The 20,609-nt window shown below is 42.5% G+C and overlaps 4 protein-coding genes across 9 annotated transcripts; 2 read left to right on the top strand and 2 right to left on the bottom strand.

Annotated features, from left to right (window-relative positions):
* Positions 1–212: 212 nt before the first annotated feature.
* Positions 213–4,097, bottom strand: mfap1 (microfibril associated protein 1). Its single transcript, XM_041034384.1, has 8 exons — positions 3,919–4,097; positions 3,168–3,384; positions 2,919–3,057; positions 2,650–2,837; positions 1,822–2,091; positions 1,548–1,707; positions 889–978; positions 213–586 (listed from the first exon to the last, which is right to left on the bottom strand). The coding sequence occupies exons 1-8, from the start codon at positions 3,998–4,000 to the stop codon at positions 407–409; spliced, it is 1,326 nt and encodes a 441-aa protein (XP_040890318.1). The 5' UTR covers positions 4,001–4,097; the 3' UTR covers positions 213–406.
* Positions 4,098–4,921: 824 nt separating this feature from the next.
* On the bottom strand, positions 4,922–6,430 carry hddc3 (HD domain containing 3). Its single transcript, XM_041034394.1, has 4 exons — positions 6,294–6,430; positions 5,769–5,824; positions 5,422–5,662; positions 4,922–5,145 (listed from the first exon to the last, which is right to left on the bottom strand). Exons 1-4 carry the CDS (start codon positions 6,403–6,405, stop codon positions 5,015–5,017), a joined length of 540 nt encoding a protein of 179 aa, XP_040890328.1. The 5' UTR covers positions 6,406–6,430; the 3' UTR covers positions 4,922–5,014.
* vps33b (VPS33B late endosome and lysosome associated) lies at positions 6,431–12,254 on the top strand. Of its 3 annotated transcripts, none has more exons than XM_041034366.1 (24): positions 6,431–6,569; positions 6,892–7,013; positions 7,206–7,286; positions 7,377–7,438; positions 7,525–7,574; positions 7,738–7,805; positions 7,901–7,946; positions 8,038–8,132; positions 8,878–8,982; positions 9,103–9,193; positions 9,280–9,357; positions 9,581–9,654; positions 9,746–9,832; positions 9,930–10,020; positions 10,120–10,194; positions 10,276–10,340; positions 10,425–10,479; positions 10,552–10,598; positions 10,717–10,849; positions 10,952–11,025; positions 11,173–11,274; positions 11,397–11,472; positions 11,616–11,735; positions 11,816–12,254. In XM_041034366.1, the coding sequence occupies exons 2-24, from the start codon at positions 6,918–6,920 to the stop codon at positions 11,893–11,895; spliced, it is 1,851 nt and encodes a 616-aa protein (XP_040890300.1). In that variant the 5' UTR covers positions 6,431–6,569; positions 6,892–6,917; the 3' UTR covers positions 11,896–12,254. The 3 variants fall into 3 exon arrangements, with proteins under 3 accessions (XP_040890300.1, XP_040890292.1, XP_040890308.1); XM_041034358.1 differs by having other exon boundaries at positions 6,473–6,569; positions 6,881–7,013; XM_041034374.1 differs by having other exon boundaries at positions 6,529–7,013; positions 11,816–11,855; positions 12,043–12,254.
* Positions 12,255–12,856: 602 nt separating this feature from the next.
* prc1b (protein regulator of cytokinesis 1b) lies at positions 12,857–19,929 on the top strand. 4 transcript variants are annotated; one of them, XM_041035274.1, is made up of 15 exons: positions 12,857–12,969; positions 13,216–13,348; positions 14,298–14,420; positions 14,827–15,060; positions 15,441–15,611; positions 15,828–15,977; positions 16,108–16,255; positions 16,342–16,478; positions 16,565–16,660; positions 16,745–16,891; positions 16,981–17,094; positions 17,203–17,316; positions 17,591–17,693; positions 17,907–17,941; positions 19,064–19,929. In XM_041035274.1, exons 1-14 carry the CDS (start codon positions 12,959–12,961, stop codon positions 17,924–17,926), a joined length of 1,701 nt encoding a protein of 566 aa, XP_040891208.1. In that variant the 5' UTR covers positions 12,857–12,958; the 3' UTR covers positions 17,927–17,941; positions 19,064–19,929. The 4 variants fall into 4 exon arrangements, with proteins under 4 accessions (XP_040891208.1, XP_040891184.1, XP_040891201.1 ...); XM_041035250.1 differs by having other exon boundaries at positions 17,591–17,770; XM_041035267.1 differs by lacking the exon at positions 17,907–17,941.
* The last annotated feature ends 680 nt before the right edge of the window (positions 19,930–20,609 follow it).

Below are 20,609 nucleotides of genomic sequence, written 5' to 3'. Positions count from 1 at the left end.
CTTTGCTTTAAAAACTGAAGGAGGTATCTGGGTGTGATGTGGCTCAAAGGCCATAAACTACGGATAGAAATCTTTAGGTTGTTCCAGTCAAAGCGGATTTCACTAATATTTTTCCTCCCTTCTCCTCAGTTTAAGCCATGTTCCATTTTACAGCCAAAAATCTGCTGCACATTTACAAATTGAAAAGTAGCTGCATCTTAAGTTGGGTTTGAGCCACCAACGTGGAATTAAGGTTTTTTTTTTTTTTTTTTTTTTAAATGTTGGAGCACCTTCCTGGTAGAGTCAGTCTATTTGCTGCTTTCCTTCCACAACATAAAGTCCAGGGAAGAGAATCAGCAGGATGCAGCTCAGTCTCTGAACAGTCTCTAAAGCTGCAGCGTGGGCCTGATGAAGTCCGTCTCGCATCTTAAGTCTTCCTCTTCTTCACTGTGGGCCGGTCAAACACGTCCCTCACGCCTGCCGCCTTCTGCTTGAAGAACTTGCTGTTCTGAGCACTCTCCTGGGCCCAGGCCGAGTCGAACGACGTGGTGTCCTGGTCCACCAGGTGAGTGTACTTGGTGCGTCCAGATCGACCAAAGTTTTTGACCTTAAGAGGGAGAGACAAACCACAAACAGGTCCAATCAGAGAACTGGAGGACTTACCCTTCATGAAAAAGAGAATCTGGAAAAAAATAATGATTTCTTGAAAATATTTATGTTTAGCAGCAAACTTGCAAGTTCTCCCTGTTTTCCCACCTTCATATAAATGACATTTTTGATAAATTTTGGATTTAAGATAAAAATACCAGGTGGTTCATTGATCACAGGTGAGTATTTTTACATAATAAGATTCTGTAGAACAGTGGAGGGCCACATCATGTGACCTACAGCACAGTGTAACCAGCTGACCTGCATGACTTTGGGTAAGATGGTTTTGTTGAAGTGATCTTCCAGAGTAGGCGCGCTGAAGTCTCTCTTGTACACGTCCTCCTCTTCATCCTGTGACAGAAACCACGTGTTAATAATAGTTACAGACAACAGATGATTTACTGTCTTGAACACTACAACTTTAAAAACTCCTTTGTTGAGCAGAGCATTTTACAGTTGTCAGCGCTCCCTGGTGGACAAACTCTGCAACGTTTTTAAATTTCAAACTTTTCTTTAGCATCTCTGCTGAAATTTCTTGTCACTTATTGACCAACATAAACACTGACATGGATAAACAGCATCTGCTATAAGCTAGTGTCGGCTGTGCCACTGGATCAGTCGGCCTCTAATGTTAAACTTTTAAAAGTAAGTATGTGTCAGACTCTTAAGTTTTGGTATAATAGAAATTCACAAAGAATTTTGATTCTAAAAGTAAGAAATTGAGCCGAACATTTTTGGGGTTTGGTTTCTTGGTTGAAGAAAACAAACAGGTGACCGTGGGTTGCTGGAAATTTAAAAGACATTTTCTAGACAGAACAATTAACTGATAAATTAATTGGTGATCTTTTGTTTGGATACTAATCCTTTCATATCCAACACAGGGAAAGCAGACGAGGCCACACCGAGCTGCAGTGGCTTACCATGAAGAAGGCTCCTCTGTGGTAGTACTTCTGGAGGAACTTGTATTTGCCTTTGCTGGCTTTGTTGGTGACGACTTTGCCGCTGTTGCGGAGCTCAGCCCTGCGCTCCTCCTCCGTCAAGTTGTGGAATCTCTCGATTTCAGCCTTCTCCTTCTCCATGCTGAGGACAAACACCACTCATTACCATCCTCAGCGATAAATACAGCAGTGTGCTCACTGAGAGGTACTCGATTAGTCAGATTACTCCCTAAAATGACTTTTACTGTTTACTCACACTTCTCTGGCCTCTCTGTCCCTCTTGATGCGTTTCAGCTCTCTGACTTTCCAGGCTTCGTATTCTTCCTCCTCGTTCTCTCCATCAGTGTCCAGGGCGTCCAGAGCGGCCAGTGTGCGCCGGTTCTCCTCAAACTCCTTCTTAGCCTCCTCCTCCACAATCTTGAGAGTGTAGCGCCGTCGCTCCTCTGCCTGCTTCTTGGCCTCGGCCTCCAGCTCTCTTTGCCTCTGCTCCTCTGCCTCACGCTCTGCCACTGTGATTCTGTCTTTCCTGTTGTGCAAACAAAGTTACAGATTAAACACGTTATTCACACGTTATTACCTTTCATCCATGGTTGTACTGCTTTTTTAAATCTCTTGTTATTTACTAGAGATAATTCAATAACCTGAATAAGTCGAAACGAAACTTGTGTTTATTTCAAAATTGCAACTTCTTATAAAGTGTTCCATTATTTCTCACTTATCACTCTAACAGCCAATTGACTGGATGTAAGTTGATCAAGCAACTGTCCAACTGACTCGTTCTAAGAGTCTGAAGTGCAACAACTTCAGACTGTAGGTGGGTTTCCATCCACCTGCTTTTACGTGTATTTACAACGTGTGCTTCAGAAAACCTGAGTGCTAACAGCAAAAAGTGTGTCCTCACATCGGAGCAGCCACGGTGCTTATTCAGACATGAGACTGACATAAATTGCCATCAGATTCATGTAAAGAGATGCCGATCTGAAACGTAGCTTAATTAATAAACAACCACAGGCTGTTTCCTTCACATTCAAAGGAATTTGCTGGAACATTTATGGGTTAAAATGAATCTGCTCTTGGTTCATACTTGCGAATGAAGACAGGTTTGAGTCGCGGCTCTGCTTCATCCTCACTGTCTGTGTATTCTTCATATTCAGACTCAGACTCTGACTCCTCCCCTGACTTCCCTTCCTCCTCCACCTCCATGACTTCCATCTCCTCGTTCTTTCGTTCTATGGCTCGTTGCCGCATCATCGCTCGTCTCCTCTCGATCTCCTGCACAGAAATGAAAACCCCCGTGTTAAAACGTTTTTAAAGTTTGTTTAACAGTTAAAATTAAACAGCACTGATAGTGACCTCATCATCCACTTCTTCCTCTTCCTCCTCCTCTTCCTCACTGCTCTCCTCACGCTCTGGGTGCCATGTGCCTTCATCGGAGTCCTCGCTGCTCTCAACGACAACTTCAGGCTCTATGATCTGTCTGTGTCTGGCAAGCCTGGGATCAAAGAAACAAGAACGCAGAGGGGTCAAATAAGTGTTTCAGCAACACAAACTTTAGTGATCAAATCAGTCAGCTCAAATTAAATCTGAAGAGCGGTGTGATACCTCTCCTCCACGTCTTCAGAGGTACGGTTCAGCAGACGTTTGAGTCGTGGGTCAGAGACGTCCTCTTCCTCCAGCTCCACCTCTGGCTCAATTTCCTTTCCCTTCTTCACAAACTGGAAGTCCTCCTCTTCCTCGTCGGACGACTCCATTGGGGCATAGTCAGGACGTTTACCTGACACATACCTCTTCACCTTCACCTTCTCCATGGAGAGCTCACCTGGGATATGAAGAGACATTAATTATAAGTTTAGTCTTTGGGTTTCCCATCCCTGACACAGACTGTTGGACTCTGGTTGGACTGTTGATCAGACGTTGAAGATGTCATCCCTACAGCAACTATTCGGGCTGGTAGAACTACAAAAACAGGTCGAATAACAGAGAATGAATCGGGGACTGTTTTAATCATCAGTCAATAATTGATGATTTCAGCCATTTTTAAAGATACATTTCAGATCATCTCTGGCTTCAGCATTTGCTTCTTTTTTTTTTGGAAAAGTATGTTACTGTAAGTTAAAGTGTTTAGTTTCTGGACTGTTCATCGGACAGAGAAAACTATCTGAAATTAGCACCACTGAGTTTAGGAAAGAGTAAATGCAAATTTCCTCCAACTGAGAAACTTTTTCTAGACCAAACAGCTGATCGACAAATGGGATAAAAATAAGTTAATCGATCATGAAAACAATGTCCGCTGCAGCTCTGCTAGCCGCTGCCTTAGCACGCCACTAGCCGCCTGCTAACAGCTCCGTCCCACCTTTCTCATTCCGGACCGGCACGGCTCCGGCCGTGGACTGGATCGGTGGGAGCTTCATGTTGAGGGCTTCGCGACTAGACATGACTGCCTGTCGACGATCTTGGCTGAACGAAAATAAAAACGAGTGTTCGACTTGGGCAAGATGAGCTCGTCGACGATTCACCGAAACGGAAGTTTAACCAAATGAGCGAACGGACAGGAAGTGGATTTGATCCGACCACATTTAATCTTTGGTTCCGCACAATAAGACGCGTATTATAACAAATAGACTGGTAGACAGATAGCATTCATAATCGTACGAAATTAAAAGTATTTTAGTATAACGAGCAATTATATTTAAAACGTTAAAAGTTAGTAGGTGGTTGAGGTGGATCTAATTTAAAATTTTGGATCCGACTACAAGATTATTTTTTTACTCAAGGATTATTCTTATTTATTTTGTCGATTAATTAAAAAAAAACAAAAAAAAAAAAATCTGAAAATAGTGAGAAATACTCACAACTAGCCAGAGCCCAAAGTGAAACATGCATGATTTTTTTGTCCAAGTCAAAACCTCAAAATAATTGCCAATTAATTTGCTATCAGCTGACTTTAAGCAGTTAAAATGAATCTACTAATCATTTCTGCTGTATTTGTACTTGTGATCAGCTGAGAGTTGCTCTTCAAAGCGACTTTTATACTTGGCTGTAAGTAGGAGGAAGTCACTTACTAAGTGTGTCTCATTGCTCAAACTCAGCCATCAACTATTTTACTCTTGATACTTTGACCTCTGTAGTAAATACAGGCCCTGGTCTTCAGCCCAAACCTTAAAGGACCAATTTCTTGGTGTTAAAATAGTAAACATTCCCATTCAATCTGTTCTTGGTGCTTGTTCCTCAGCGGGTAAAATTGCTGGGTATCATGCTGTATGCCACATGCCTTTCAATCCTGCAAACTCTGATTACATACTGAGTGTTTTTTTCTTCTATGATATCAGAAAAATGAAAGGCCATAGAACTTTATTTGAAATATGATTTATTTATATTTCTTTATAAATGAAAAATGTTTTTATTTGTAACTTAAATAGTGTGTTCTCCACAGTGTTGCAGCCATGTTGTCAGAGTTGGACTCCTCTCTGTCTGAACAGCTCCTCCAGCTTCTCCTCCAGAGATGAGTTGGTTCCTTTCAGTCCCTTCACCACCTCACAGGCCCATACAAAATACTCCTGGACCCGCTCAGCTGTCCAGCCTGCCCAACACACACACACACACACACAAAGAGAGAGAGAGAGAGAGAGAGAGAGAGAGAGAGAGAGAGAGAGAGAAAGTACTCTGAAATACTGGTACTTGTGTATTTTCACTTTGAGATAATTTACAAACTTTGCTGGGAAGTTGCAGATTAAATTTTCTTTTAATCTTTGAAGTTCAAATATAACTTAAATCAAGTCATGCAAAAAAGGTGCAGTTACAGCTCAGTTACTCAGTTGCAGCTTAAGAGCAGTGACAGTGACAAAGAGGTGCTGACCGACAGGTGTGCAGCGGTTCAGGTCCCTCAGGTTGTACAGTTTATCAGCCAGTTTGACCAGTTTGGCTTGGCGGCTGCAATGAGGCGCGTGTTCCACCTGCAGACGCTTCCTCTCCTGTTTGGGCAGACTTTTGTCATCCGTCACCTCCTGAACGATACGAGCCACTATCTGTCCAAATTTTGCTTCAAGCTCTGCGGGGGTAGTGTCTGTGTCCTCCACTGTGTCATGAAGCAGAGCAGCCTGCAGGGAGGGTCAGCACACACAAAGGCAATGCACGGGCTCAGCACAACAGGAAATACTGTACTCCGCTGTGTTACTTGACAGTAACTTACTGATAACAACATACTTGCAAAACCTCGATGTCTGTGACGCCTCCCTCATGGCTGAGGATTCTTGCTACTCCTGGAAAGTGCACACACACAGAGCTGTGAGTATCAGCAGGAGGAAAGTCAACAAGACATCTTACTGATTTCAGCTGCTGCTGAGAACATTATCAGTGTTCATAGAGCAGAGAGTAAATAATGTCAAAATACAACTAGGAAGGTCTGAGGCATCTTTTACTCAGACATACTAAACTCAGCTGGAGGTCAAACAGCTTGTAAACAAAGGGTTGATGATAAAACACTAATTTCATTTAAGTAGAAGAGTAATTCAATCATTCAAAGAAGAGTAATTTTTTTTCCTATTGCATCATCCTAAATATATCTCAGCAAAAGCCAAGTGTCACAGGCAACTGATGCCAGAAGTTAAACATCAGACGCTATTTTAACATTCAGCGTAGGCTCTGTCAATCTCCGGCTCCTGCGGTGTGAGCGTGACAGATTTACGAGAAGCACCTGAAGGCCTCACGGTCAGCAAAAAGACCACGTACCGACGGGGTGGTTAATGTACGGCGTTCCGTCTGCGTCTTTACGTCGCTGGTTACGATGTTTCTCTGCGGCAAAATTAACGGCCTCTAACAACAAAACCGCGTCTGAATTCATGGTGGAAAATTACATGGAGTGACAGAACAAAACAAAAACACAGCCTCGGGTGTTTCCGCCTCCAATGTCCCTCCAACGAAAGTGCAGCGGTCCGTTTGTTGTGGTGTCCGGAGGGGAAACAGCCGAGGAAGGGATCAGTTCCTTCTGTTGAGCTACGGAAGCGGGTAGCTGCTAATATCAGCTAAACACCTTTTTGCTGATGTTTTCACAGATATCCGCCGCTTGATTGTTGTTATTTATTGGATATTTTTGTGAAATCATTTACATATCAGTGTCAGCACTTTGACACTTATCTTTGAGAATCCGTGTGGTGTGAAGGGTGTGTTTTTAGCCTACAAGCTAACCGAGCCAGTAGGTTAGCACAGATTTTTTGTCTCCCCCGTGTTTCTGTTAGTTGTAGCCTCCTTGTCACTACACTTTTCTGTTTTTGGACTAGTAATCTTATATGAGTATATATTTTTTCTTTGTGCCGTGGATGAGGGACAGTTGTCCTGTACCTGTTGTGGCCCAGCATGGCTCACAGTGCCAGGAGGGACTCCCCGGAGCTCCCCGACTTCTCTCTGCTCAAGAGGCTGGCCAAAGATCAGCTCATCTACCTGCTGGAACAGGTGCGGACAAGTTACATAGTAAAGTAAAGATGATTGTGGTTTTTAATATAGGAATGTTTGAATTCAAAGCCTGATATCCTGACACCTGACAGATAGTTCAATTTAATAGACAGAGAATCCTGTGTTTGAAGTTGGATAGTTTGTCCATGATTTTCTCATCTTCATTCCACCATCCTCCTCTTTGTCACACAGCTGCCAGGGAAGAAGGACCTCTTCATTGAGGCAGACTTGATGAGCCCCCTGGATCGCATTGCTAATGTGTCAACACTAAAGGTGAACATCATCAGCTGAGGCTCTTGTGATACTGAAAAACTGCAGTTCCAGTGGCGTTTTCATACATTTTATCTCATGTTTTTGTTGCAGCAACATGAAGTCGACAAACTCTACAAAGTGGAATACAAACCTGTTATCAGCACCTCAGATCAGTGAGTGATCAGCCGTCGTACTTTCAACATTTTACACACACACACCTGATGCGACTGCTTGACGTTGTGGCACTACTCTCTTACAGGCTGTGTTTTCTGATCCGGCCAAGAATACAAACTGTAAAATGGATATGTGGTAAGTAGAGCTGAAACTCTGCAAAAGTCAGATATAGTGTAGTTCCCATGATACCCTGCCCTGTATTCTGTATATTTAGTGATGTAGTAATGACATTGCTCAAATATGAATCTGAACCATGAGTCTATAAAATAATTTCAGGTGTATGTCATGCTTGTTTCAGATGTGGCCAATGCAGACAAAGCAGCAGGAAAATCGAGAAGGTACAAGATAATCTTCACCCCTCAGAAGGTATTTCCTGCTCTGCTGTTGTTTTCACGTGCTGCTTTGACATGTTTTGGATCGAGTTGTTGATATTTACGTGCTGACCCTCGTGTGTTCTCCAGTTCTATGCGTGCGAGACGGTGCTGGAGGAGCAGGGGATCTTTGGTGGTGAGCATCGCCATTTCTTCACTTTTTGTTTTAGTAGCAATGATCAGTGTTAATGAAGAGGAGCGTTGAAGTTGTTTTCGTCTTCCCGCAGATGTGACCACTGATGAATGGGCTTTCTACCTCCTTCCTCTTGACGATGATATCATCAGTCTGGAGCTGCCAGAATTCTTTCGGGACAACTTCCTGGTAAAGTCAGGGTCAGAGATAGAGCTGAACTGATTAGTTGATTCATTATTTCGAGAAGTGACAAATAATTTTGATAACTGATTAATCATTTAAAGTTATATAATTAATATTCTGATACTAATAATATGACAGTGTAAAAGGTGTCTGTGGTAGCGAGAGAGTGAGAGAAATATCACTTGAACCTGAAGCACCTGAACCTCTCACAGTGAGAGCAGCAGCTGTTTTCAGAGAAACATCTCTGCTGTCAGAGAGCAGCTGGTTAACACAGTGGAGCGTTTAGCAGCTAAAGAGCCAGATGCTACTCTCAGGAGCTGGTGGAGACCAAAAACAGAGCTGAAAGAGAGAGAATACTGGACTATGAATAATTTAGTGTATAAATATCAGAAAATCGGGAAGAAAAGGCGACAAATTGCAACTGATTAATCAACTAGTCTATTCAACACTACTGGCAATTTGGACCACTCAATAAGTAAAATTTAACTGAGGCACATTATGTAGCACTGAAGTACTAGCGTGTTTTAATTAAGGGGTTAATGTTATAATTATTTTTACTCATAAAACCCACTTTATACCTTGTGTTTTCAATATTCTATCCAGACATCTCAAACTTAATGTGTAGTTGATGACAGTGTCAGATATTCAGCCAAATGATTATACCTCACTACACTTGAACTGTTTTCTTTATTTGTAACATGTAGTTTAACTATAAATAATCAGTTTGCACATAAAACTTGTGTTTTCACAGGCAGGGGACCAGCGCTGGGTGAGGACAGCCGGCAGCGCTCTGCACCTCCTTCACTCTGTTTACGGCCCGTTCTCAAAGGTCTACGGGATCGGACGATGCTCCAAGGTGCAGTACGATCAGAGACAGAAGACTGTCAGATCGTCTAAGATAATGTTTCTGCTGCTGTTTCTGCTGCACGATGAAGAGTGGAACTGTCATGAATTCTGTCTTTCTATCGGGTCTCAGATGGCGTACGAGTCGTGGAGGGAGCAGGTGGAAGAGGGAGAAACAAAAGCTCGTCAGGCTGAAATAGGAAATGTTTTTCTTATTGACAGAGGTAAGAAGCCGTGTGTCCTCTTCTCAGTGGACGACATGTTGTGTTGTGTTTTCTTTCTGCCCTAACATTGTCATTGTCTTTTGCAGATGTGGACTTTGTTACTCCTCTGTGCTCACAAGTGGTCTATGAAGGACTCATGGATGATGTATTTAGAATCAAATGCGGTGAGTATCAAAGCAACATGTGGAGAGAAACCTGCATCTGTCCACTGAGATTCAGTCCACACGAAATCAGAAAACTCTCTTTACATATAAAAATGTTTTCAAATTGCTTTCTCCACACACCAAAACACCTGAGGAAGACTAAATCACTTTCTCTGTCATTTTTCTGTAGAATTAAACCTTCCAGTTGAATCGTAACAGTCTCATCACCTCTTTTGCTCTGCAGGATGTGTGGAGTTTGGACCTGAAGTTACCAGCTCTGACAAAAGTGTGAAAGTCATGCTGAACTCTCAGGATAAGGTGGGGCTGACGCTGCAGGTGAACCATCTGCTGCAGATATTTATTCTTCCTGATTTTAAGTTAAATGTCCCTCTGAACTCACGTCTCACAGGTCTTCAGTGAAATCAGAAACGAGCATTTCTCCAATGTCTTTGGCTTTCTCAGTCAGAAAGCCAGAAATCTCCAGACTGCATACGATGTAAGTACATGTTGATCACCCTCATCAGTCTTTGTCACTATGGTGATTGATGTAACTGACTCTTGATTTTTTTGGTCTTCCTTGTTTGACTCTACAGAAGCGTCAGGGGATGGACATAAAGCAGATGAAGACGTTTGTGTCTGAGGAGCTAAAAGGGTTAAAACAGGAACATCGGCTACTCAGCCTGCGTGAGTGTTACAGCCTTATATTGCATATCAGATTGCCTGTGGTGTATTTCAGGTAATATTCGCAAAGCTGCACTGCTGAAGAGCATCGTTCTCTTTCAGACATCGGTGCTAGTGAATCTATAATGAAGAAGAAAACAAAGCAGGATTTCCAGGAGCTGCTGAAGACAGAACACTGTAAGTTTACTCTGCTTGTTACAGTCAGGTTTCATATGTTCTTACTGATACAGTCTACTGATACGGTGTTTTCTGTTCCAGCTTTACTTGAGGGGTTTGAAATCCGTGAATGCATTTCTTTCATAGAGGAGCACATCAACAGACAGGTGCTTTTCCCTTAAACACAGAGTCAGTCTGATACAGGAACGGGTGAAATAATAATAATAAAAAAATCTCTTTCTTTTTTCAAGGTCTCCATGATAGAAAGTCTGAGGCTGCTTTGTCTTCTGTCCATCACAGAAAACGGTGAGTTGTCTTTATAAATGATTCCAAATGTTGTGTAAACTATATTAACTGTGTGATGGTATTTTCTCACAGGACTCCTGCCAAAAGATTACCGGTCATTAAAAGCACAGTATCTGCAGGTGAGTTTTAACGTGTGTCTGAGTACGTGAAGCTTTTTGAAAATGTACAAATGCTGTTCCCACATTTAAGGAAGCCGCTGGTCTCATGTGTGACACTGTCTCTGCTCAACACCATCAGAGCTATGGAGTGGACCACCTGCTCACGTTTGCCAACCTGAGGCAGCTGGGGCTGCTGGTGGAGCAGCAGCCGGGAGAAACGCTGACGGTCATGGAGAGCAAAGTGGGCAAACTGGTCAACGACAGAACTGCAGGTGAAACAGGATGTTTTTAAAAATCACAGTCGCCTCTGTATCTCTCTGTCTGCCCTGCCCTGATCCTCATCATCATTACTTTCTAAATGATTTTCCTTTTAGGAAAACTGAGTGACGCCTTCTCTTCTCTGGCAAAGAAGAGCAATTTCAGAGCCTTGAGCAGAAAGCTCAACCTGGTAAATTATCATCATCTTTAATATTTTGCTCCAAAAGACTGTTTAATCACGTTGCAGCATGACAGGCCAGTGGCATTTTACCTTTAACTCACTGGAAATGTTGTACAAGACTAGTGCTGTAACTGGATTATCATGTTTTGTGCAAAGGTGCCAAAGTCAGATGAAGAATATGACCTGCGTATCCCACGAGACATGGCTTACATCTTCAGCGGTGCTTACGTCCCTCTGAGCTGCAAACTCATTGAGCAGGTGAGTAAATCAGCAGGATTCATTGATTCCATAGGATCTGTTTTGTTTTGCTTGGTTTTGTTGTTCAGTGAAAGACCATTAGTGCCGTAATGAAACCGTTTTTCCTGCTGTGTGTTGAGTAGGTGTTGGAGCGAGACGGTTGGACGGGGCTTGAAGAAGTCACCAGGCTGCTGAATGGGCATGAATTTGCTGTTACAGGTGAGGCCACAATGAGATATCAACATAATGTTGAAAATAAAGTGAATAATTTGAAGCTGTTGAGTTCGGTGAATGTTTACATGCACAAACTACATGTAGGTGTTTGAATTAATGAGTGATGGAGGTTTTCTGTCTCTCATCAGGCAGCAACGGAGCTGATTTAAGAGCAAAGAATGACGCTCAGCGCATCATCCTGGTCGTGTTCCTCGGCGGCTGCACCTTCTCTGAGATTTCAGCCCTGCGGTTCCTCGGCAGAGAGAGAGGTAAACATGACCTGAATGCTGAGGTTACAGGAGAAAAACATTAAAATTATTTTATTAACATTACTGTATTCTCCTTTCAGGTTACAAATTCATTGTGGTAACAACTGCAATTACAAACAGTTCGAGACTCATCGAGGCTTTGCTGGACAACCATGTATGAGGCCTGCTTATCATGATGGACAAACCTAACACATTCCTGCAGGCACCTGTCATGCATTCCCTCCAGCACTGGCATTACACATGGAAAATGTTCACTTACAGCCTGTGTCTGACATCTGAAGAACTGTAAAGATGTAATTACAAACAGTTCGAGACTCATCGAGGCTTTGCTGGACAACCATGTATGAGGCCTGCTTATCATGATGGACAAACCTAACACATTCCTGCAGGCACCTGTCATGCATTCCCTCCAGCACTGGCATTACACATGGAAAATGTTCACTTACAGCCTGTGTCTGACATCTGAAGAACTGTAAAGATGTATAAAGTTAATAAATGTTTTTAACAAGTTGCCCCTCACGTATTTATATATATATATATATATATATATATATATATATATTTTTTTTTTTTTTTTTTTTTTTTTTTTTTTTTTTGTCTCTGTAGCAAAACGGATAGACATTACAGTGTCATAACATCAGTAATCAGGGAACTAATCATAAATTCCAACATAGCAGCTGAGGACTAGAACAACAAAAGTACAAAAAAAGTATATAGGGAGAAAAACACAGTTTAGAAGGTGAGGACTAGAATGAGACAGTTAAACAGATGGACTCAGTTTCTATATTTAGTACATTTCCTTCCTGACATCAGGGAAGTACTTGGAGATGACTTCATTACTCGGTAGCCTCCGGATTTTATAGTAAAGGAGACTCCTTCACTCTTTCCATGCTTTACTAGTTTAATCTGCTGTGAAATTTACTGTGTGAAATTAGACTGAAAACGTCGTGAAACTGGTGTGCTCGTTTTGAGTCACTTGCTGTTCGGCGATGGGCGGGTACACTTCGGGCTCATCTGCAGAAGCTCCCCGCTCCGGCGGTCGGCGTCAGTTTTACACAGCGCGCGCTCCCTCAGAGGGAGCCAATCAGAGAGCAGAGTGCGCGTATTTTGAACTGCGTACAAACGGACTGCGGTGAGAGCAGCGACGCTCCGCAGCTCTTTGATAGGTTTTGGTTGTTTTAAACTGTTAAACCGAGAAACGCGACACGATCTGGAATTTAACGATGAGAAAGAGGTAAGAGATCAAAGCTTTACTTCACGATTACTCAGAATTTGTAAAATAACGTTATACGATAACAGGTGAACGATGTTGCTGTTAGCTAAACTAACGCCGCCGTCGGTTAGCTCGATGAGAGGAGTGACCTCTGTGAGTTGTGTTTGGTTTAAACGTTACCAGCCACTAAGTTATTAACGTCGCCGTCGAACCTATTTATCGATAAACGAACTGACCGTGCCTCCCACCGGCTCTCTGTCCCTGCAGCGAGGTGCTCGCAGCGGAGGCTGTGTCGTGCCTGAATAAAGCGCTGTGCCACCTGAAGGACATCTGGGAGGAGATCGGTATCCCGGAGGACCAGAGGCTACAGAGAACTAATGTTGTCAAGAACCACATTAAGGTTCGTCTGTAAACGTGTTCTGATCATACCTGTGGTGACCTACACCTGTTGCTGACTCTGTTCACGGCTTCTGATTCGGCAGTTAAACTTAGATGACAGAATTGATTTTCCTTTTTTTATGCACTTCTTGTTGTAAAGGGCTGTTTGGACATCCCGGTTAAAGTCCTGACGCCGTTTCAACGTGAAAACACAAAAAATCCCTTTGTTTTCTCCATCCAGACAACAATAGATCCGATATTAACAAGAGAGAGATAACAACATGCATTGCGATATGTGTGAGATTATCTCTTGGCCTAAAACCGGTTTACACGGGGGTTTAAACTTCACTTAAACTACATAAATTTAGACACACGTGAATATGTGTGTGTGTGTTGAAGCATGTGTGGATCTGAGTGAGCGAAAGAAGCATGGGTGGGGTGTGGGAGGGGGGCTTTTGCAAGAACACAACAATCATTATGAGTGAAACTGGGCCACTGGAAAGTATTCCGAGACCTAATTCCATGAATATGCTGCACTACAGGACATCTGGTCAGTGGTCAACAAAGCAGGAGTTTGTAGTTTTGGGTTGCCATTTTTTATATTCACCAGATCCTGACTGCTGTGCTGTAGTTTTAAAGCTGATCTCAGGGGCTTAAAGAGTTGCTACTTTTCACAGACATCTTTCATTCTTTGGCCATTAGTCCGAAGTTTATTTCATCTCCTTGAAACAGCAAGGACAGGGATTACTGTGTAACTTGATATGGTTTTAGATACATGACGGGAATGCAAAGACATGAAATAGTCTGTATCAATATTGACCAAAGTGACCATCAGAAAGATCATTTACGTAAGTTTATCATTTACATCATTTACACAAGTGTGTTCATACTGAAGGTCTTATAAGACCTTTAATATCAACACACACATCCATCTACATAAGCTTATTTGTTTTACTGTGTTTGTCCACCAGAGCTTACTAGATATGATGATCAAAGAGGAGGAGTCTCTGAAGAAGAGGCTCATCAGCAGCATTCAGACATGCAGGACAGACATGGAGAAGCTCTGTCTGGAACTTCAGCTACCTGTGTTTGAGGTAACAACATTTTCAGTGTTCAGTTCAGTGTGAGTAACTGTGCATTGAGTAACAATTTGTTAACTGTACTCTGGACTCTTAACTCTCTTGACTAGATTATACCTTTGCACACGAAGACAGACAATTTAGTCTCAAATTTTTCACAACATTTTGTTTTTAGAGCACCTTCAGAGGGAGGCGTCTTACATGTCCAGCAAATATTGCTATGCTGACTTTTGCCCACAGCATGAACCTGACAGCTGTTCATTTGTTTCTGAAACAGTTTATAACACTAGTTAATAGAAAAGTCATTGAGGTTATCAGCTAGTTGATAATCAGCTTTACAGGCGTTAATGACAGTTATAAGAACATAGCTTGAGAAACATCTTATAAAGTGTATTTGTTGTTATGGCCTCTGTACATTCAGGAAGAGGATGGTATTACCATGCTCCAGCAAGAGAAGAACATCCGCACACAGGTGGAGGCTCTGACCAAGGAGAAGACTCAGAGGATGGAGCAGCTGAAGGCTCTGCTGGAGCAGGACCAGGACCTGTGCGACATCCTGTGCTCCATGCCGTATGGCATCGCTCCAGACTCTGTGCCCTCACTGGAACAACTGGAGAACTTCCGCCAGCACATCACCAACCAAAACGCAGAGAAGGTGGGAGTTTACTGTTTTACATCTACAGCTCCACTGTGTGGGTAATTTGACTGCATGAAGAGAAGCTGTGAGAAGCTAGGTGGTGGAAGATGAACACAAACTCAGACGCTATCAGAAAAACGTGTGTTTGTGCAACACACAGTGTCATTGTCAGATTAAAGCCTCCATGTTGTATTGCTGTATTTTGTGTTGTATTTTCAAATGAAACGCAACATTGGGTTGTTTGAGAATTCGTTCTAAAGGAAAAATATTTGCCACACACATATCGGAGGTGTCACATGCACCACCCCCTTTTAATATGATCATTACAGGACAAAGACTTTTGTCATTAACACAGTCTGATCTGTCCTTGACCAAATGTGCTGCTTTCATGTTTTCAGGTGAAGCGGTACGCTGAGTTTGTGGACATCAAAAAGCAGATCATCTTGCACATGGAGGAGCTGGACCACATCCCGGAGACCAGTTTTGAGAAGGATGTCGTCTGTGAGGATGAGGACTCTTTCTGCCTTTCCAGAGACAATATTACGTCACTCAAACTTCTCCTCTGTCAGGTAAGATTTTTTTATAACATTACACAGGAAAAGTGCAGGTCTTGAAGTCTTAAAAAGCACTGATGTCAGTTTCCTCTTCCTCATCCCTTCTAATTTTCAGTGATATCTTTCATACTTTGGCAGATATAACTGTGAAAAGTATTAAATTCCATTCTGTCACTTTCTAAGCTGCTGAGTCGCTAACTGATGACACTTTCTGCCATATTGATCCTGCAGCTGGAAGAACGCAAGGCAGAGAACGAAGCGACGTGTGAGACTCACCGAGAGAAGATCCAGCAGCTGTGGGACCGACTGCAGGTTCCCCAGGAGGAGAGAGAGGCCTTCAACGAACACATGGTCACATCCAGAAAGAGGAACCTGGACGCGGTGAGAAGACTCCTGTGACATGCTGAGTTACACTCGTGGTTTTTTTTTTTTCTGGTTTTTTAAACAGCAGCCGTGGCGGTCAGTACTGGGGCTGCTGTTTTTCCATTTACACTTTAATTTTCTTCTTCAGCTACAAGCAGAAGTTCAGCGTCTGGAGGAGCTCAAACTGCTAAACATTCGCAATGTCACAGATGCCATCCGCTCCGAGATCGCTGTCTTTTGGGAAAAGTGCTTCTTCAGCATTGACCAGCGACAGGCTTTTGCACCATATTTTAGTGGTGGGTTCATTTGTTTTAGTTGCTTTAAACTCAACGATACTGAAGTTTGGAAGTGACGACACTTACGTTTTAAATGACTATTTCAGAGGATTTTACTGAGGAGCTGTTGAGTCTGCACGATGCTGAGATCCAGCGCTTGAAGCAGCATTATGAGGATCACAAGGAGCTTTTTGAGGGGGTTCAACAATGGGAAGAAAGCTGGAGACTCTTCCAAGAGTTGGAGGTGAGAACACGAAAACAGTTTCTCAGTTAAAAAGTCTTTTGGACGGAGTAAGCTCAAAATCTGCCTTTCATGTTTCTTGTTCTCAGAAAAAAGCCACAGATCCAACAAGATTCACAAACAGAGGAGGGAATCTCCTCAAAGAGGAGAAACAGAGGTCTGAGCTGCATAAAAGTCTGCCCAAGGTAACACCTGAAGCCCTGAAAATATTTTAACTATTCTTAAATGTTTTACATTCATGTGACGTCATGTATTTTTTCTTTTTAAAGCTTGAAAAGAAATTAAAAGCCCAGATTGATGCATGGGAAAGTGAACAGGGTCGAGAGTTTCTAGTAAACGGCCAGAAGTTCCTGCAGTATGTGGGGGAACAGTGGGAGCTGCACCGGATAGAGAAAGAAAAGGAGAAACTAGAAAGGGTAAACAAGTTGCTTTGTTGGATTAAAAGCTTAGCCTGTATGTTTGCTGGGAAATGTGTTGACACTTGTCTTTTACACACTCTGAACAGCATCTCAAGAAGAGCAAACAGACAGAGGAGGATATGCTGTATGGAACAGCAGTACGAACCCCGACCAAACGCCGATTCCTCGGCACTACTACACCAAATAAATCCAGAAAGATGGTAAACTCATTTTCTGCTTTACTTTTCTAGTTGTGGTATAAATTCTTGGTTCTATTTAGTGCACTACATCGTTGAGCACTAACCCGCTCCCTCTGTCTCTCGCATCAGTTTAACGCAACTTCCAGTATTTCTAGTGCCACCTCTAACAGCACCATGCGCTCCGTGTATGGCGGAACTGTCTGTCGCTCACCTGTGCCCCGCCCACCTCTCTCAGCAAACAAGGTTGGTTTCATTTTAGAGAAGTGCAAGTTGTGTACACATCAAACGTGAAGAAAAAGAAATGTGTGAAGTGTCTGCTGCACTCACTCTGATTCATCAGTTCATTCTGATGGTTTGAGACATGGAGACAGATTATGGAGTGGAGTGGGGTTGTTCCTTACTTCTTCCATTCATGTCTCTGCATTATAATTCTAAAAAGTGAATACTGTATTGTGTTGCTGAAGACAGTGGTTGGTCCCACTTGTCTAATCTGTCTCTCCTGCTGTGCGTCCTCCAGGGTCCAGCAGCACGGACGCCAGGAGGCGGTAAACCCCCCCACCCACGGCTCCAGGACTGTAACAAAGAGAACGAGGGCCAGTTGAAGGGGACCCCTCTGAGTGGTGCGTTGCTGACCCCTGCTAGCCCACAGCGTAACTTCAGCATGGCCTCTGTTGCCAGCACATATTCAGAGTTTGTGGTAATTTACACTTTTGTCTCTAATTTCTTTCCTCTGCCTCTTTTTCTTAATTTCTGTGCAATAACACATTTAAGTGTTTAAGCTGAAGTATTTGAGAAGTTTCTGATGATGCTGATAATGTAAATTTATATTTTAGAGGGACTTGGTCAACACTGAATCTGTTCAGTCAAGGTGTGTTTGGAATTCTATAACTTTGTGTGATGCTTACTAATCTCTCATTTGTTTCACAACTGCTGCCGCTCACCCCCGTCGCAGCTCTGACAGATTGTTGCTTGAGTGTTGCTTGACCTTCCCCAATGTCTGTACATGCACTGAGTTGTCCATCTCACTGTTGCGCGTATGCTTCAGTCACATTGTCAGTATTATTTCACCGTGGCGAGACATTGCTTTAATAAGTACTGCTACTTTTCAATGTACAAGTCTGACACTAGACCAGTGTTTCCCATCGGTTGACAGTTTGCTTGTAGTGGTGGGTGGCACGGCTTCTGACAGATGTGCGTGCAAAGACTACATGCGGTGTAGAGGGAGAGAGAGAGAGGGTAACCCAGGTTATTTTCTATAACTACAATTTACAGACGTCCCCTTAACGCCTCACATTCAGACTATCAGTCCCCTCTCGGTTACTGCAGCACACACGGCCTCAGGTGTGAGGCCAAAAACTTGTTAGTTTAAAGAGAATGAAGAAAGGCCTTAGGTTGAAACTGAGTGATTTTAGCTGCCTGGGCGGGTCTGACTCGACCTGTTCAGGCTGCCCAAGTAGAGCGATGTATAAGAAAGGCTGAGATGATAGAATTACTGGACAAAGAACTGCCACTGGTAGAGAAACCAGTGTTGACTCAATATGCAAACGACAGCTTAATGAAGGGCTGACAGAAACATGGGTTTCAGGGACTGTTGGTATGATTGCTCCCCACATACATTTACTCAAGCTGTAGTTTCACAGTCATTTGGGGGGGTTGTCACATAACATCCATCCCCAGTGTAGGTTTATGTGAAAACCTGACACCACTTCACAAGATTGAAGCGTAGCTCGATGATACTTTATGGTGTTTAAACAAAAGGTGGATTTCTGCAGTGAAAAGCTCGTCTGATGGATCCGAGTTTAAAACCTCATCAGTCCGTCTGTTTGTGTGATCGTCTTCTCACGAATTCACAGTAGCAGGCTTCAGTGTGTCATTCCATCGCTATCAGATAAAGACAAGAGCAAATTTGCTTCTAAGTGTCGTCTCTTTCTCGTATTGTTCTTACGTCCAAGGAATCAGCCTTTTAACAGCCGCTCTTCCGTTTCCACAGCGAGACCTGTCCAAGGCCTCTAACACCAAGATCCAGCACGACATCTTGAACTCTACCACCACCAACCTTTGACCTCTCTACTCAGATGGTGACTGCATCAGCTATAATATCGTAACCCTTCCAATGAAGTTCTGATCTCCCACAAGCTGGATCGCTATTTTTCACCGCTATCTGCTTTTATATGTAAATGAAGGTAATAATATATTAAGTGTTAAGTCAGTGATAAACAGGGGACAAGGAATCGTTTGTTACTGAATCTTTGCCTTCTCTGTCACTGACTGTAAGAGGAACAAAATATGTTTGTATCATAAGTTAAACTAACACTACTCTGTCCCTCTGATCTTGGCATTTACTTAGATGTAATAACTGTTGTCTGCATCTTGTACTGCACATTTTTTAAAATATAAAAAAGAAAACAAAAGAAAGTTCAGCTTTCTGAAGTTATGCAATCTGGGGTTACAGGAAAAATGTATTATGAATACTTTGCACTTTTTTTATTTTGAGAAAATATACTGCAGTGCTTTGTGTAATTTTACACACACTCACACTGTTCCTTCCAAATCTGTTTTTATACATGTATGTATTTGTGTATATGTTTCAGTATCTGCTGTTCTCTGCATAGAAACTCACTGTTTGGCAAAGATGTTGTTTAAACAGGCCGTTAAGATTGTCAAACTATGACATATATTGGTGCCGTGAAGCTGTTTAAATACAGTTCAATCACATGGAATCAATACATCATGGCTGATTTGTAGAAGCTTATCAAAATATATTAAATGCCTTTTCTCTTGAAAAGCACAAGCTGACACTGTATTTCCTAAAATGGCAAAGATTCACTTTTTGAACACCAGATTAAAGGTTGAGTTGCCAAACATAATACCCAAATTCACGTTCTCTCATGTTAAGAATAATGTGATTTTACCATAAAGAATTAGCAAATACATTTACAGTGTAACTTTAAAGATGCTGTATGTACATTTTTGCTCTGTTAGCCTCTGTTAGCATTAACAGCTGTTTTACCAGTTTAGAAGAAAAGTTGCAAGTTCAGCATCAAACTTGTAGTACTCATAGTACCACTCTGTGATAGTGCGTGACTGTAGCGTCCAGTCTGCCTTCAGTTCAGCATGAGAGGATGAAGAAGAAGCTCTGCCCCGAGGACGTATTCTAAACTCCGGTCTTGTAAACTGAAGCTGTCTGCAATCGACCATTATGACCACCACCACCTGCTCCGGGCAAGGAACCACATTTGGCAGCAGACAAAACTTACATATAGCAACTTTAAGATTTACACACACTACAGTGTCTTTTAAAAATCTGTTCTCCAGCTGGTTCCTTAGCATTTTGATCAGTTCAGCCTTATCCAGACATCACATGTTTGAAGTTTGTCAGGTGTGAATCAGTCTGGTTCGGCCATAGATAAGAAAAGCATAGTCAACATAATGTGAGCCAAATTCTTTTCAGTAGAGTTGTCAACATCTGTGACCCCAGTGTCAGCAGACTCTTTTGTTGGAAGGTTTACCAAGTGAACTGTGATAAGTCCTGAACT

This window comes from Toxotes jaculatrix, chromosome 1 (genome assembly GCF_017976425.1).
Source record: "Toxotes jaculatrix isolate fToxJac2 chromosome 1, fToxJac2.pri, whole genome shotgun sequence".
NCBI classification, from domain to species: Eukaryota; Metazoa; Chordata; class Actinopteri; family Toxotidae; genus Toxotes; species Toxotes jaculatrix.
This window is presented reverse-complemented; position numbering and strand designations above follow the sequence as displayed.

Bases quoted from the DNA above. Each gene is read 5' to 3' on its own strand.
- mfap1 (XM_041034384.1), bottom strand. From the start codon at position 4,000: ATGTCTAGTCGCGAAGCCCTCAACATGAAGCTCCCACCGATCCAGTCC. The intron at 3,058-3,167 runs GTATCACACCGC...CTTTGATCCCAG, and splicing joins TCTGAAGACGTGGAGGAGAG to GCTTGCCAGACACAGACAGA. The intron at 979-1,547 runs GTAAGCCACTGC...TTTCTGTCACAG, and splicing joins ACAGAGGAGCCTTCTTCATG to GATGAAGAGGAGGACGTGTA.
- hddc3 (XM_041034394.1), bottom strand. From the start codon at position 6,405: ATGAATTCAGACGCGGTTTTGTTGTTAGAGGCCGTTAATTTTGCCGCA. The intron at 5,825-6,293 runs GTACGTGGTCTT...TGCACTTTCCAG, and splicing joins GTACATTAACCACCCCGTCG to GAGTAGCAAGAATCCTCAGC. The intron at 5,663-5,768 runs GTATGTTGTTAT...CCCTCCCTGCAG, and splicing joins CAGACATCGAGGTTTTGCAA to GCTGCTCTGCTTCATGACAC.
- vps33b (XM_041034366.1), top strand. From the start codon at position 6,918: ATGGCTCACAGTGCCAGGAGGGACTCCCCGGAGCTCCCCGACTTCTCT. The intron at 10,341-10,424 runs GTGCTTTTCCCT...TCTTTTTTCAAG, and splicing joins AGGAGCACATCAACAGACAG to GTCTCCATGATAGAAAGTCT. The intron at 11,736-11,815 runs GTAAACATGACC...TTCTCCTTTCAG, and splicing joins GTTCCTCGGCAGAGAGAGAG to GTTACAAATTCATTGTGGTA.
- prc1b (XM_041035250.1), top strand. The intron at 14,421-14,826 runs GTAACAACATTT...CTGTACATTCAG, and splicing joins TTCAGCTACCTGTGTTTGAG to GAAGAGGATGGTATTACCAT. The intron at 16,256-16,341 runs GTGGGTTCATTT...TGACTATTTCAG, and splicing joins TTTTGCACCATATTTTAGTG to AGGATTTTACTGAGGAGCTG.